This window comes from Culex quinquefasciatus, chromosome 2 (assembly GCF_015732765.1).
Source record: "Culex quinquefasciatus strain JHB chromosome 2, VPISU_Cqui_1.0_pri_paternal, whole genome shotgun sequence".
NCBI lineage: Eukaryota > Metazoa > Arthropoda > Insecta > Diptera > Culicidae > Culex > Culex quinquefasciatus.
Genome location: NC_051862.1, coordinates 57,421,488 through 57,438,468, shown reverse-complemented (window position 1 = coordinate 57,438,468; position 16,981 = coordinate 57,421,488). Strand labels below are relative to the sequence as shown.

Genomic DNA, 16,981 nt, shown 5'->3' with positions numbered 1-16,981 from the left:
ACGGGTTCCCCATCGACTTGCAGCATTTTTTTCTTCTCTTCTAAATTTATTGCCAGCATGTGTGTGTGCGTTGCTTGCTTTCCCAACCGGGACGTAAACACGACACCACCACTCGCTGACGTCACTCGCGTTTGGACACGCCGTGCACGTGCTTTTTCCGTGCTGCGCACCAAATGCTGTCAGTTTAATTTTAGCACCTCTACCGCGTTCTGACTGACTGTGCGACCTGTACGCAAATTTTCCACCAAACAGGTTGACGAGGACCGCCGATAGGCGCAAGGCCATTTGGTTGTGTCTTCCCCTCCCTCACAGCCTGTCAGATTCGTGCCTCAACCCCCCCGGCTTGTAGAAAGTGAAACGAACACCATTTCGTGTCATCATCGTTGGTTGGTTCGTTCGTTTGTTGTTGTTGTGTTTTTTGTGCAGCTTTTTTCTGCTGTATTTACAGAAATATAGATGTTTGGCGCGGTGGTGGCGTGCCGCGAGGTAGAAATAGCCAGGCACACACACACACACACACCGAAAAGATGACCGGCTGTCAATCAAGCGAGCCCAGGTTGACAACGTCGTCGGGTGAGATTTGACAGCAGACTGGGCGAGGGTTGTTTACCGCAAAGGATGGAACGTGTTGGGTAAACATCAGGAAGTAACTAGTTGAAGGCATCATTTGCTTAAAAAATTGGGAAAACTGACAGCATTTGTTAGTTTTGGTTAAATTAGACATTTCTTAGTTTGAAATTGATAACAAAACTCAATTCCAAATCCGAGGTATGCCTTTAGATGTTCTCGAGTCAAACTTGACCATATCCGACCATTCCGGAACCGGAGCCGGTTCCAGGTGTTATTTAAGAGGCCAAATGGTTTCTTTGGAGTAAAGCCATCGTGTGAAATATCAATCATCATGAAATACCTGGCCATTCGGGAACCGATTCCAGGAGCTCTGAGGAGACCACATGGCCATTTCAGTATAGATCTATCATGCATCTTCTGGAACTAGTCAAAAGGCCATTGGACCCTATTTGACCATTCCGGAATCGGTTCCAAATGCCTTCAAAGAGGCCAAAAGGCAATTTTGGTACACAACTATCATGTGACGTGTCAATCTTCCTGAAATTGAAAGCTAAACTTATCGGAGCAGGTTAGAATGCGATCGGATCAAACCAGGCCATTCCGGAACCGGTTCCAGGAGTCCTGGAGGTCACCACGTGGCCAATTTAGTATAAATCTATCATGCGACATATCAATCTTCGTGAAATCGCGAGCCACACCTTCTGGAACTGGTCAAAAGGCCATTAGACCTTATTTGACCATTCCGGAATCGGTTCCAGGTGCCTTCAAAGAGTCCAAATGGCAATTTTGGTACAAAACTATCATGTGACATGTCAATCTTCATGAAATTGAAAACCAAACTAATCGGAGCAGGTAAGAGTGCCTTTGGACCATATCTGTCCAATCCGGAACCGGTTCCAGGAGCCCTTAAGGTGGCCAAATGGCCATTTCAGTATAAATCTATCATGCGACATATCAATCTTCGTGAAATCGCGAGCCACACCATCTGGAACTGGTCAAAAGGCCATTAGACCTTATTTGACCATTCCGGAATCGGTTCCAGGTGCCTTCAAAGTGGCCAAATGGCAATTTTGGTACAAAACTATCATGTGACGAGTCGATCTTCATGAAATTGAAAGCCAAACTCATCGGAACAGGTTAGAATGCCTTGGACCATATCTATCCAATCCGGAACCGGTTCCAGGAGCCCTGAGGGTGGCCAAATGGCCATTTTAGTATAAATCTATCATGCGACATATCAATCTTCGTGAAATCGCGAGTCACACCTTCTGGAACTGGTCAAAAGGCCATTGGACCTTATTTGACCATTCCGGAATCGGTTCCAGGTGCCTCCAAGGAGGCCAAATGGCAATTTTGTTACAAAACTATCATGTGACGTGTCGATCTTCATGAAATTGAAAGCCCAACTCATCGTAGCAGGTTAGAGTGCAATCGGACCATACCTGGTCAATCCGGAACCGGTTCCCGGAGCCCTAGAGGTCGCCAACGGGCCATTTTAGTATGGATCCATCATGCGACATATTGATCTTCATGAAATCACGAGCCACGCCTTCTGGAACTAGTCAAAAGGTCATTGGAATGTACACTGAAATTCTGAAACTTTCAAGAGTGTCAGAATGCAAAGTTTTTTTTCAAAACATTGTTATTTTCAATTTTCTGTTAATAAAAACAATAATTTAAGCACGTGTTCTGAATAAGCGTCTCAAAAATTTGGGTTTTGAGGTGCACTAACCCCCCGAAAAACTAAGAAGTAGCACATTCGTTCAATTTCTTGTCAGTTGTTCAACAATTCAGTGTGACCGAGTATGTACGTGTGCCAACCCCACCCCGTGTGTTACGACACAACTCCACCGAGCTCCGAGAAACAGTTTGCCTCTTGGCGCACGATTTCGACGCGACGAGCAAAATGCACATGAGAATAAATAAAAGTGGAAAATGTTTTCCACAGTTTTCCACAACTTTTATTTTGAGGTCGGTCGGAATCCTTTTCTTGAGTTGGCGAAACAAAACAAGGAGGGCGCAGAACGCCCAACATTTCGGCGCGACAAAAGTTCTGCGTAGCGATTTTCACGTCGGGTCACCCCCCCGTCACGTACTTTTCAACGCAAAGTTTTAAGCCCTCAACGATGTCAGGCTGTTGTGTTACTTGGGAGATGTTTTTCGCGTCGATAAACTTAAAAACGCGAGCAGAAGCTTTTCTGGTCCCAGGTGCCATAGTTTTCCACTTAGTCAGTCATGAATAAATGAGAGTGTGCAAAAAGCGGCATTAAATCACTCAAGTTTACACGGAGAAAAAAGCTCGCTCGGAAAAGCCTCTTCGCCACCAGCTAGCGCAGCTGCTGCTGAACTATGCATCTTAATTATGTGAGTAATAATTAGGAAGATGAAACAGCTTCCCGGGAAGTCGAGGTTCTTACCACAAGCCCCCGAGAAATGAAGTGTTCTCGTTGCCATTGGAGGCTGCTCTTGCGTTCTTGAAATACCGCCTTGCCTCGAACTTTTGCAATCGTTTGCGGGTTTAGAAGCGACTTATTGAATTTTTATCTCCAGTTAAGAGCATAATTGATTTTACAGTGTAATCCAGTATTGCAGGAAAAACTGTTATTCATTGCAGAGGAAAACATGTATTTTTCCATGGAAAAGTAAAATTAAATGGAGATGTATTTGATGAATTTCAATGTGATCTGTCAAATCTCATACAAATTTGTAATCTTCCATATAATCTCATGTAAAATTACATGCAACCTGCATTTAAGTTTACATTATTTATCATGGTACGTTTAGGTACATGAATTCGATGTAACTTTTTCCAATATAATTTACTCGATTCTTTTTGCAGCTGACTTTTAGTTACAATTTTCCTTTTTTACAACACAATCGCTCTCTTGCTGATATCAACCCGGAGCGTAACAACCCCGCAAAGACGACAACACTTTGGGGCACTTGATGACGCAACACTGGAAAGAGATTTTTCATTTTAACATGGCTGACTTTTACGAGCAAGCCCGTTGTCGCCGCCGCCGGGGCTTCAATTACGGACTTCAATGAAATCATAAAGACCGGAGGTCTCTCTCTCTTTTAAGAGTATTGTCTTAAACTTTTTGCTATTTCATGAAGACGAAAGGATGTGGGGGACCTTAAGGGAAGGGGGGGAGGGTCACTAAAGGTTGACTTTTGATGCTCGGACGAACGGTTGGCCGGTTATGGACAAAGTTGACAGTTTTGTATTATTCGCCGCAGGGAGGAAAAGTTGTGTAAACAGTCGTTTAGTACAGAGGCAACCGAGAGTCTACTCAAAGGGGGTTGTGTTTTGTGACGCGAGTTGTGGCCCGTTTTGCGTGTTTATCCGACAAAAATTACAGAGTCCCCGGGTGGTCTCGGGCGGCCCAGGAAAGTATATCAGAAAATTAATGATAATTATGGTACTTGGGATGGCTGATATCGAGAAATCGCTTTCATAAGAATTGCACAATTTCATTGGGAATTCCATTCGAATTTGAATGGATAGTCTTTGGTGTTTTATTACCACTCTGATCATAAAATAAGATCATTCCTTAGGGTTTTTATAAATAAACTAGTTAGACATAAGAAAGTAAATTTTAATAATGAGTTTTAATTTGAGAGACTTAAGAGAACTTATTTCTTTATCTGTAGGTAGTTGAGGCCTCCCTCACAAAAAAGAAGACTTAAAAAAAATTTTGTACAATGAAAAAAAAAATATCGACCAACCTTTACTGAAGCGTTGCCAGATATTCAAAATCATTAACTAATCGCGAAAATGTGCAATAATCTCTTTTCGAATGTCACTAAAATTTAAACAACTGGGGTTGAAGGCGTAAATCTAACGTGCTCACAACGTTATGCAGTGTTGCCAGACATTAAAAAATATTAACTAATCAGGAAGATGTACCATAATTATTTTTCAGATGTCGCTCAAATTTTGACAACTGGTTACGTTACGAAGATAACGAAAATTCGATTTAAGTGCTCATAACTTTATAAAGTTCTGCCAAATTTTCAAAGTTATTGACTAATCTGGGAAGATGTAAAAAAATATGTTCCGGAAGTCACTAAAATTTAGTTGCAATCTTACGCTAATTTGGTTTAAATGCTCATAACTGTATTCAGTGTTGTCAGATATTAAAAATTAATGACAAAAAATATGTTTCGGAAGTCATTGATATTTCAACAACTGGGTTTGATAGCGCAAATTTGATTTTTGTGCTCATAAATTTATGCAGACATATAAAAATATTGACTAATCAGGAAGATGTACCATGATTATGTTTCAGATGATGCTCAAATTTTTTCAACTAGTTACGTTACGAAGATTATGAAAATTCGATTTAAGTGCTAAAAACTTTATGAAGTTTTGCCAAATTTTCTAAATTATTGACTAATCGGGGAAGATGTAAAAAAATATGCTCCGGAAGTCACTAAAATTTAGTTGCAAGCTTACGCTAATTTGGTTTAAATGCTCATAACTGTATTCAGTGTTGTCAGATATTAAAAATTAATGACAAAAAATATGTTTCGGAAGTCATTAATATTTCAACAACTGGGTTTGAAAGCACAAATTTGATTTTTGTGCTCATAAATTTATGCAGTGTTGCCAGACATTCAAAATTATTGACTTATCGGGAAGATGTACAAAACTCATGTTCCGGAAGTCACTTAAATTTCAAAAACTGGGTTTGAAAGCGCAATTTTGATTTATGAGCTCATAACTTTATAAAGTGATGCAAAATCATCAATAATTTTTTTGAAACAAATTTGAAGTTGCCCCTTTTTTGTAACTTTGAGTGATTTTGCAGCATTTTTTCGGTAAGGAGAGTAAAACAGACAAAAAAGCTTCAAAATCCTCCACCTACTCACCAATTCAAGCTTCGTCAGCTCAACCTTGGTGAAATTTCTTGGAAGGAAGGCTTCCTTTTTTTCGGCCAAGTCAGTTCTTTGGAATGACTCGCATGTGTCTCGGAGGGATTTGCAAGTGACAGCATTTCGCTCCGTTGGGAATTCTTTTCGATGCCGTAATTTGACCGGAAGACCCAAATTTGGCTGCTTCGGACAGTTTGGAAGGGCGCTTAACGGTTATTTTATTATTATTTTTTTAGAATAAAAGCTCTTCTTATTTTTTTATAGCAGAAATTTAAGAAGCTTCATGGAAATAAAATTCAGCATGATTGGACCCTCATCAGATAAATTATTTAAAGAAAAACGAAGCAAAAAAAAAAAACCTTCAACCACGTGGAATTGGCACTGTGTCGCCCTCTCCGAAGGATGCAGCTCACAGATTCGCCCTCGTGAGAAGGCCACCAGCAGCAGTAATCCAATAACATAGAGCTCTCGCCTCGGTTCTATCTTTGGGGCTTCCACTGCTTCTGGGCGTGTCCCATCACATTTGTGGAGATATCTGCTGCGCGGCGGTCGGTGGAAAACTAAGTCAAGCACCACCAACCAGCATTGCAAAACAGAGAGCGAAGCCGGTACCGGGAAGGTTTCCAATCAAATTGCTTTCTGGGGCGTGAAAATCCGATGAGATACGACCGATCGAGGGGTGGTGAAAAAGAATCGTTATCAAGGACTGGTGCTGAGTTTTGCTCGAGGGGATAAAAACAGATGAAGATTTCGAAGGAAAAAGTTTAAAAATGAAAAACTTAATTTAAGAGGCTCAACAAATACCGCGTTGCGTGAGCTTGATTATACAACTTGTTCTTTGAGAAACTAAATCTAATCAAACTATTTATACGCAAAAACTACTTCCCCAATAATTACTCAATTACCTCCACCTACCTCTCAGCATTCTAAGAAATGCTTTCAATAAAGAGAAAGAGCTATTTCAGGACATTCCTAGAACATAGATATCGTAACAAAATACACCCAATCGGCCAAGTTCAATCAATGATGCATCGAATCCCAAAGAAACATTCCTTGCTCTGGTGATGAGGAGATATTTATACATCAATGGACTGCAGGATCTTCTTGTCCTTTCCGCATGGTGACTTCGGACTTGATTGACATCATTAAAGCTTATTTATGTTCTCCCGGAAGCATCTGGACCAGAAGAATTTCCAAGATGATTGATTGGCGAGGAATGTTGTATAATTGAATTTGTATGGAAATTGGCCAATGTCTGTAGGCTTTTCCCACGAGAATTCGATTGAAATTGATAGCTTTCATCCAAACATATATGAGCGTTAACCGCACAGAAATATGACCTTTATAATTTTTTTTATTTTGAATAATGTGTACACAGCAAAAAATCCGATGGTAAAATCGCATGCAAAAGCATGCACATCACCTTTTGTGAGAAAACGCATGTAATATTGTATGAGAAAACGTGCACACAAAAGGCATGTACAATAGAATAAAAATAGAGTTTGCATACCCCAACAATAATACCAATCTGGTGAGAGTCATATCCAGATTACCAAGTACGCGCCCCAACCATCTTGGCTATTTCATCGCCTTGAAATTGTTGTGTTCAACGCGGATGTACCAGAAGGTTTCCCGTACATCGTACACTGAATTACCTGTATACTATGTATGGGGAACTTACATCTACATCGGTGTTGATCCAGCCAATTTCACAGCGGCGAGATAGCCGAGATGGTTACCAGATTATTGTTATTTTTGGGGTGTGCAAAATTTTGTTTTTCTTCCGTACATGCATTTTGTGTACACGTTTTCTCATACAATATTACATGCTTTTGCTCACAAAGGTGATCTGCATGCTTTTGCATGCGATTTTACACAGATTTTTTTTTACTGTGTATGACTAGAAGTATTTTCAATTTCTAAATCATTTTAAATAACTGCCATCCATTCTTTTGTCAAACTTTCACGACCAAATTATTTTTGACAATAGTCATGATTAAAAATTGCATAGCAAAAAAAAAATGATGGTAATGTTACATGTGGAAATGGTGACAGAATCAGTGTAAAAAAAAAAAGATTTATTTTCATCAAGGGCTGATGAAATTTTCTACAGTTCCTGGTGAATATCGCTTTATTACACATTACTAAGGTAAAATTTCTCAAAAAGATTCAACATCTAAATTTTCAACATTTTAAAAATCGCTTTTTTAATGTGTATGGCTTTTATGTCACTTATCCAAAACTGTTTTTTTCTTCAAAAAGTTATTTTCTGTATTTCTTTTTTTTCTGAGTATAACTAATTCGACAAAATGGAAACTAAAAAATACTCAGCTAAATCAGCTATTTTTTTAAACTTTAATTTTGTAGAAAATATCAAATTTATAAGAAAATCTGTCTATCATATTTTTTTTGTTGGGGATTTGCAATGCACTAAGAATAAACAAATGCTACAGGTTGTAGATATCACAAGGATAAATCAGTAAAAATTGTAACAGTCCTTGTAAAATAATATTTTTACTCTTCATCACAAAAAAAATAATTTTGACTAACTTAGCCCTTTTTGATTTTTTTCTTTTCTGAACATGTTTTTACGGTCAATATTTCTTGAGTTTTAATGCACATAGTATAAAAATACATGGGAATATTTGCTAAATCTGGGAATTGGAACATCCCTGATGTAAAAAAAGTTTTTTCACCGCAGAAAATGTGTAATAATACTTCTTTTACTAAGTAGCTCTACTGTATCATCTTAAATTGAGGTAATATTACATTATGGAAAAGGTAGTATTACACTACCATCTCTAAAATTTACATATTTTTTGTTGCCAAATCAAGTGTCTAATTCGTCTTTTCGTTGCAAAATTTCCCGACTTTTCTATGAAAAATTGAATTCCCTGGAAACTCCAGTTTTCCTTTTCATTTCCGAAAATCGAAATCATAGGGCTTTTGTTAATTTGATTTGGATAACCGCGGGGGATTTTCTGAAATAATTCGAACTGTCAAAAATCCACCAAAGCATCTACCGGTGGATACACAGCAAAAAAATCCGATGGTAAAATCGCATGCAAAAGTATGCCCATCACCTTCGTCAAAATAAACACATAAAATTACACACTGCATGCACAATTTTTGCAAACACAGAAAAAAGTTGCAACCGACGGGATTCAAACCCAGCACCAACAGTAAGGACTGGCGCCTTAGCTCACTCGGCCATCAGACCGATGAAAAGCTGTAAGGATAAACACATATATGAGCTTGACATTTCGGTCAAGTAGGTTTCCCATACTGACGGGCTACATATTTCAGGATGTAAAATTACATAAAATTGTATAAAATAATGCAATATTTATTTTACACCCAGGCCTTTTACACGCAGCTGGATTACTACTTTTTTAGCTGTGTACTTTTCTACCACAGATTTTTGTGCGATCAATGTGGTAGATACTTTGGTGGATTTTTGACAGTTCGAATTATTTCAAGAAAATCCACCGCGGTTAACCAAATCAAATTAACAAAAGCCCTCATGTCTTCTGGCAAGAAAGGTATAATTTTAGTCTAACGTTTAAGAATGATATGAATCTAATAATCTATAAGAGCCAAAAAAATGGATTGGTAAAATCGCATGTAAAAGCATGCACATCACCTATTTCAGAAAGGTCATTTAATATTATATGAATGTATAGTTTTTCTGAATACAAATAAAAACTGAACACCTGAATGTAGGTTTTCCATATTGACCCGTGATCGGCGTGTAATATTACATAAAATTTCATGAAATAATGACAAAATTAGTATGTACTCAAATTTTTAAAAACAGCTGTATTACCACTTTTTTGTTTCTCAATATCAAGTATAGGTGATTAGGTCAGGTTTTCCATGTCGAGACTTTTCGGGAAAATATTGTTGTATTTTTTGTGATTTTTTCAACCTCTAGCAAAGGTTCAACAATCTTTGAATTGTAACAAAATATAGTTTAATTGCGATTTCAAAAAATCCTTACAAATTGTTGAATGTTCTTATCAATATGAACTGAGAATAAAAAATAGTTACATTCTCTATAACTCTTAAGTTTTGTAAAGCTAAAAAAAAAAAAATCTCAAAAATACAATCTTAACACTGTGATATATGACTACCTTTCTTTTGGACATTTTCTGCAACTAAAGACATCAACATTACGGAAAACCGTTACGCCACGGGTACCTTCTCCGAAGCATTTTACGTAAACAAAGTTATGATAAAGGCGCACGCCCACACCTTACCACACAGGTAGATGATGACAACAACAGTAAACAAAAATAAAATGTAGTGATAATAGTTTTGCCCAGCTCGACTCACCTTGCTCGACGACTGTCGCGTCTTGACGCCGGCCGAGGCCGTGGTGTGCGAGTGCGACTTGACCTCGGTCTGCGTGCCCGAACCCTGGACGGGGCCCCCGGTTCCGGCGCCGGCGCCGGCATTTGTGACGTGATCGGCCGGCAACGACTCCGGCACGGTCTGCAGCGTGGTTCGCATCGTGGCCGACATGGTGATGGTGGCGCTGCTGCTATTGCTGGTCGTCGTACCAACTGCCGGTGCTGCTACTGCTGCCAACTTGACGTCCGTCAGTTTGACCCCTCTCGCGCACTAATACCACCACCCGGGCAAAAAAAAAAACTCTTCCGGCCAAGTTGTTTGCACACAAACCCACAATAGTAATTCACACCAAACAGCTCACACTAGAGGCTCACCCAAATTGGAACGCTGAAATTGATTTTAATCGCACGCGGGGCAGTTACAGACCTCCACCTTCTTCTCCTCCACCAACGATTTTGGGGTCACTCCACTTCTTCGCACACTTTCTTCTTCCGGCACACAAGCACACACACACCCACACGTGTGCGCAGATCACTTTTCACACGTGGTGGTTGTTGGGTGGCGATGGTGCTGGTCGTGTTCAACAACAACAACTACAACCGGTTGCAGCACTTGCCGGCGGTGCATTTTTGGTTTTCCGCAGACACTTCACCGCACAGCTGGGAGGTGTTCCGGTGTTGAGGAGTCGTTCGTCGTGTGGTCCGCGGTACGTGGGAGGAGCGACTGGGTGTTTTAGCGAGTCATTTGCTTACCAGGGAGTTTACTGTCCGTCAGAATTGAGCCTGTGAAATAGACAAAAAGAAAAGGATTTTGTTAGCGAGGTTGACACCAGGCGCAACTGTTCAATTGATTCACTTTTGAAATTTATTTTTAATTTATAATTAAAATTTTAGCACTGCAGATCGCTGTCAAGATTAACACTCAAACGGGTAGTAATTTTCATCCAATTTTGTTTCTTAAAAATATTCTAGCTTTTTGGTAGAATTGACCATAATAGACACTTATTGTCAGATCACTTAACTGCCAGAAAAAGGGAAGATATGGTCTAATTCTACCGGAGATATTCCAAATACCGTTGGGAGACTTTGGCCCTCCGATGTGGGTCTGTGTTGATCAATAAAACTTTTCTCCAAAGCAATGACGAAAATAATTTTCTTGAAATATTAATTAACAATAAACCTTGGATTTCAAATTATCTTTAGACATCTAGGCTGATTATAATCTTCCACTGCATTTTCAATTATTTATTCAAAATATATTTTAAATGTTTTTTTACGTGTTCTGTACATTGTGTGAACAGGAATTCTTTTGACTGAAAGAGTCAAATCTCGGGTGAGTTTTCAAAAAGCCGTAAGAGCCACCATGACCTCTGACATTTATTTTCGTTTTTCTCGAAAATGAAACAAAATTTCATTTATTTTTAGTTAGGGGCACTTGAATGGCGTGTAGATAAACAATCTAGAGCATTTTTTGTTATTGGTTTTTCGTAAGTAGGTCGAATACTGATGCAAAAAGGACTTTGTTTACCAATTAAAAATCATCTGTACAAAAATTAGTAGAAAATAGCCTATAATTTGCTTCCTTGTAATTTTTTTTTGCAAAAAATCTGTAAAAATCTTAAAATAACTCTAACTTTTCATCCTAGGCTTCATAAGAATGCTCTTAAAATTCTGCGGCAATATTTTTTTTTCCAACAAACAAACTTTCTATTCTGCACGTTAAAATGTGGTGTGAATCAGAAAGGTTCAAAATAAGAATGTCTAATATTACCTTTTAATGATGTAATCATACCTAGAATAAAACTGAATAAGTGAAATTACATCAAAAATAGGTTAATAAACACATTTTGGAGGTGAAATCACACAGTTTTTATGACATTGAATAAGTCATAATTTATGTGTTTTACTGTGTGCTCATGTCAGTTGAAGTTTACATAAAAAAGACCAAAATTGTTTATTGCGAAATAACGCTAAACGAAAATATAGAATCTGTATTAAATACTTAGTAAGATTACACAGTAAAAAAATCTGTGTAAAATCGCATGTAAAAGCATGCACATCACCTTTGTGAGCAAAAGCATGTAATATTGTATGAGAAAACGTGTACACAAAAAGCATGTACCAACGAAAAAAAAATCAGGTCTGCTCACCCCAAAAATAATATCAATCTAGCGAGAGTCATACTCAGATTACCAAGTCCACGCCCCAACCCGCATGGCTATCTCGCCGCTATGAAATTGGTCGGATCAATGCCAATGTAACAGAAAGTTTTCCGCACGTCGTATACTGTGTTAACTCCATACGATGTATGGGGAACTTACAGCTGCATCAGTGAAGATCAAACTAAATATATAGCGGCGAGATAGCCGAGAGGGTTGAGGCGTGGACTTGGTAAGCTGAATTTGACTGTCGCCGGATTGATGTAGACCTGATTTTTTTTTCTTCGGTACATGCTTTTTGTGGACACGTTTTCTCATACAATATTACATGCTTTAGCTCACAAAGGTTATGTGCATGCTTTTGCATGCGATTTTACCATCGAATTTTTTGCTGTGAGGTTGGAGTATTTTTTTTTAAATTGGGCCGTTGCAAATATTTTTCAGAGCTGGTTCAAAATTGGTCAAAAAATCAGAGGGCAGAAAAATATATATATATATTTTCAAAAAAAAAAAAAACGCGAAAATTTCACTGGAACTAGAAGTCTAATCAACTGAAAACAATCTTAAAGGGCATTTAAGATTGTTTTCAGTTGAGTAGACTTCTATTTTCATTGAAATTCTGCATTGATAATAATATTTAGCATGTTTGGGCTCGTTTATAAATATTTTGAGGTTTTATGTAATTTCAATGTACATCACGGCAAAAACTTGTTTTTTCATGTACGTAAAATTTCGTCAATACTTAGAAATTATGGAAACTGGACAGACACTTTTTTTCATTGAAATATTAAAAACCTGTAATTTAAATGTTTGAAGTTTTTTGTTTTGTTTTTGAAAGCAATTGGAGACGACATAAACTTAAAAAAGTTTAGTTTTAAGAAGATGATGATTTGACCTCATTTAGAAAAATATCAGAATCTGTGGAGAATAACACATAAAAAGATTGAAATTTAACAAAAAAAAAAAAGCATTTTTAGAGGAACATTACACATTTATTTTGGTAAAACTTTTTTTACCATCACAGCAAAAAATCCGATGGTTTCCCGTACGTCGTATACTGAATTAACTGTATACGATGTATGGGGAACGTACAGCTAAATCGGTGTTGATCCAGCCAAATTCACAGCGGCGAGATAGCCGGGATGGTTGGAGCGCGGACTTGGTAATCTGGATATGACTCTCAACAGATTGATGTTATTTTTGGGGTGTGCAAAATTTATTTATTTTTCTTTTGTACATGCTTTTTGTGTACACGTTTTCGCATACAATATTACATGCTTTTTCTCACAAAGGTGATGTGCATGCTTTTGCATGCGATTTTACACAGATTTTTTTTTACTGTGATGATGTCATAAAAATAATATTTTCATGACGTAAATAAAAATTATTCTAAACAATAATAAAAAATACAAATAATCACAGGTTAATACACATGTAAGTAAAGCAAAAAATATTTATTTTATTTTGCAGCAATTGATGTACACATAAAAAATCATGGTAAATTTACATCTGGGTATATTAACAAATGTAGCTCGAAAAAAAATTTATATAGCTTCTAAAAATGTGTAAATTTACATCGATAAATGAGTATTTTTCACAGTCTACAATTAGAGTAATTCACAACCCAATTATTTTTCCACTTCCTACATATATTTGTTTATCACATTTTTACCAACACCGTTAAAACCGTGGTAAAAATGTGTGATTTAACCTCAAAATATGGTTAATATTACTTGTTATTATGTGTTGTTCAACTTTACCAACCAAGATTGATTTAACTCGAAATTATTCGGCAGTTTTTAGTTAATTCTCAGACAGGAAATGTTGAAGATTTTGTCTCAGAAAATGACAACATTTTCTTATAAAAAGTGCAAAATTTAAATATTTTTATGTGTAATTTAATTATTTCACTTAATATAGTTAAAGGAGAAATGTTCAATAATCAAATTTATCAATCTACCAAAGTAAACCATTTTTTTTTTTTTTTATTTTTTAGAGGTAACTGCGTCAAAAGTATTTTGTAATTATTTTTTTAAAATAAAACTCAATGTTTTTTTTTGTTTTCAAACAATAACTCTTGAAAAAAAAACATTGAATCTGGTTTGGCTAACTGCATATATTTTTTTTTAATTTTTCAAGCAATGGTCCTGGGTTTGAAACAATTAAAAAAAAAACAAGCAGGATTTTGTATCTGAAATATTGAATTTTTTATAATTTTATTTATAAACATTGCATCTATCGTAATGTTGTTCTGAATAGTATTGCAGAATAACCGTGCATCGTGTTCTGATTCTTTATTGTTTGGAAAATGAATACATTTCGCGTGGTGCAGAAACCCCAAGATAATTAAGACATATTGACGTCAATTAAATTCTATGAATTTCTTTATCCGGGAACCGTGGTGTAGGGGTAAGCGTGATTGTCTCTCACCCAGTCGGCTTGGGTTCGATCCCAGACGGTCCCGGTGGCATTTTTCGAGACGAGATTTGTCTGACCACGCCTTCCGTCGTACGGGGAAGTAAATGTTGGCCCCGGTCTAACCTAGAGTCGCTGGTAGGCAGTTGGACTAACAATCCAAAGGTCGTCAGTTTGAATCCCGGGGTGGATGTAAGCTCAGGTAAAAAAAAAGGTTTGCAATTGCCTCAACAATCAAGCCTTCGGACACCAAGTTTCGAGTAGGAATCTCGCAAACGAGAACGCCAAGGCAATGCTGTAGAGCGAATAATTTGTTTAGTTTTTTTATTTGGATTTCTTTAAAAAAAAAATCATTTTCTATTCCCAATCTCAGTCCATCTTTGCATCAACTTTGTTACTCTAAATCCCATAATGAATCAAATAAAAAGTCGTGTGACATCCCATCCCAGAGAGTACCCTTTAAATCCCGTCTCAAGCACAGTTTTGACATTTTTTTTCATTCATTTCATACCATCAAACAAGCCAAAAAACAAAAACCGAACCCAAACCCTCGGCAGAAGCCACCAACCATCGCTGCTAACGGACACACGTCACTTCCCATGTCTGAGCCTTTTCACTGCGGCTGCGGCTAGTCTATTCACTGTCAAATTTAAGAGGACTTAGCTGACAACAGTGTGTGTGTATCCTTCTCTTCGCACAACGTTTCAGTGCCTTTTTATCTGACATGCCAACAACCGGGAATGTCTGGCGATTTTCAAGATGAAATGGGAGCGTTTTTCATTACCGTGTTAAGTTTGGTTAAGTTGGATTCCATTTTCAAAATGTTCTTGAAATGGCTCATACAAATATTTTTTAACAAGCTTTTAAAATAAAAAAAATATTTTGCTAAAATTTTAAAATTGTGACAAAATTATAGACTACGTCTGCAAATAATCTTCTAGAGAGAGGTTCTTCAACTCTAAGTCTGCAATCGAAACAATCTTCCAGCAGACATTTTTTTCATCATTTTTCAACAAACCATAACCTCAAAACCAGAACCAGAAAAAAAAACTGCAACCAGTGCACTGCCGTCATAGTCGAGTTTTATCTTGCATTTTTATGGGCCGCGAAACTTTGCCAAAAACTTCTTTTATTTTCGCTTTAGCGATTCATAAATTCGGCACGATGATTTTATGCGCCCAACGAGTGTGTCTGCCAGCAAAATATGACTCTCTTACCATCGGTCCACTAGATAGCAGCACCGCCACCGGCGTTTGTGGTGAACCGGCACACTGGTGTACTCATTTTATTTATAAGTTAAAAAAACGAATAAAATTATTAACATTTTATGGCTGCGCACAATCACCTGAACGCCGGCCGCAAATATAAACCATATCGTGCGGCCTTAAATTTAGGGTAAACGTGATAATTTTTAACCTAATTTAACTTATTTCTAAGTTTAAACGTTTCAGAAATCAGGATATGAATTTGAGGAAAAAAATACATCGAATAAAACCTATGTCAATAAATGACAACTTTACCCCAAGGTAAGCTACCATAACAGTTCTGTTTTTTTCTTGCATTTATTATTATTATTGTTATTATTATCATCAACCTTTGTGCGGCGAAAACGAGTGCCTCGCGCATCGATTAACGCTCTAAATGCGAGCAAATTGGCCGACTTTGGTATTAAGGCACCGGGGCCTAGTCGCCGAGTCGGCGTTGTTGGATAGTAATATCATTGTTGTTGTTGTTGCTGATGAAGCCCCAACGTCAGCAGAATTTGAAACTGTAACTTCTGGGCTTGCGGTTGCAGCAAAAAGGGACTAATGGGGTCAAATGGACGTTTGGCGATAATTTAAGGTTATTATATTTCTCAAAATCGAGAAATTTAAAATAACGAAGTTCATAAACAAGAACCAAACAAAATTATATTGTTGGAAAACGCTTTAAAAATAAAAAAAAGTTAAGATAAAATGACTGAAACAAATACTAAAAGTTCAATACCTCGAAAGGAGATATTCAGATCGATTTGGTGTCTTCGGCAAAGAAGTTGATTATGATCAGGTCAATATTGAAAAAAAGAGTCCACAGAAAGCAAAATTCCCGATTTTTTAAATTAACTTTTTATGACAAAAACTCGATTTTCAAAAACTTTATCTGCTTCGATATTTTTCATGTTTTTAATTTAAAGTATTTGGGAACGATCTTTTTCACCAGGCTACACATTTTTGTTTATTGAAAAAAGTTGGAAAACCCTCGAAAATTATTTTGGAGAAATTATGAATAGATAAATAATTAAGATTTTCGAATTAAATGTTTTGCTCTATTTTTTCGAAAAAATGTCTTTTTTATATTTTAAAAATATTGTACATCCTCACCCCTTTGAAACAAAACACCTTCCAATAGCTAAGCAAATTATCTAAAATTCCCTTTATTATTGTTGTTGTGCCGACGTTTACTTCAATTTCAAAACTGCAAAATAATGAGTTTCAAGCTTTCCAAAATCAAGTTTTTGTGATAAAAAGTGAAATAAAAATCGGACAAATTTGGTTTTGTGTAGTATGTACCAATTGTTTCTGAATAGTCATGATCATAACCTACAACTTTGCCGAAGACACCAAATCG

At 37.0% G+C, this 16,981-nt stretch overlaps 1 protein-coding gene across 1 annotated transcript in view; it reads right to left on the bottom strand.

Annotated features, from left to right (window-relative positions):
* LOC119766818 overlaps positions 1 to 16,981 on the bottom strand; it is a 135,324-nt gene that overhangs the window by 54,760 nt on the left and 63,583 nt on the right. The window contains exon 2 of the mRNA XM_038252781.1: positions 9,784 to 10,583. Within this exon, the coding sequence (XP_038108709.1) occupies positions 9,784 to 9,972 (189 nt within the window). The 5' untranslated portion in view covers positions 9,973 to 10,583. The remainder of the gene's footprint in view (positions 1 to 9,783; positions 10,584 to 16,981) is intronic.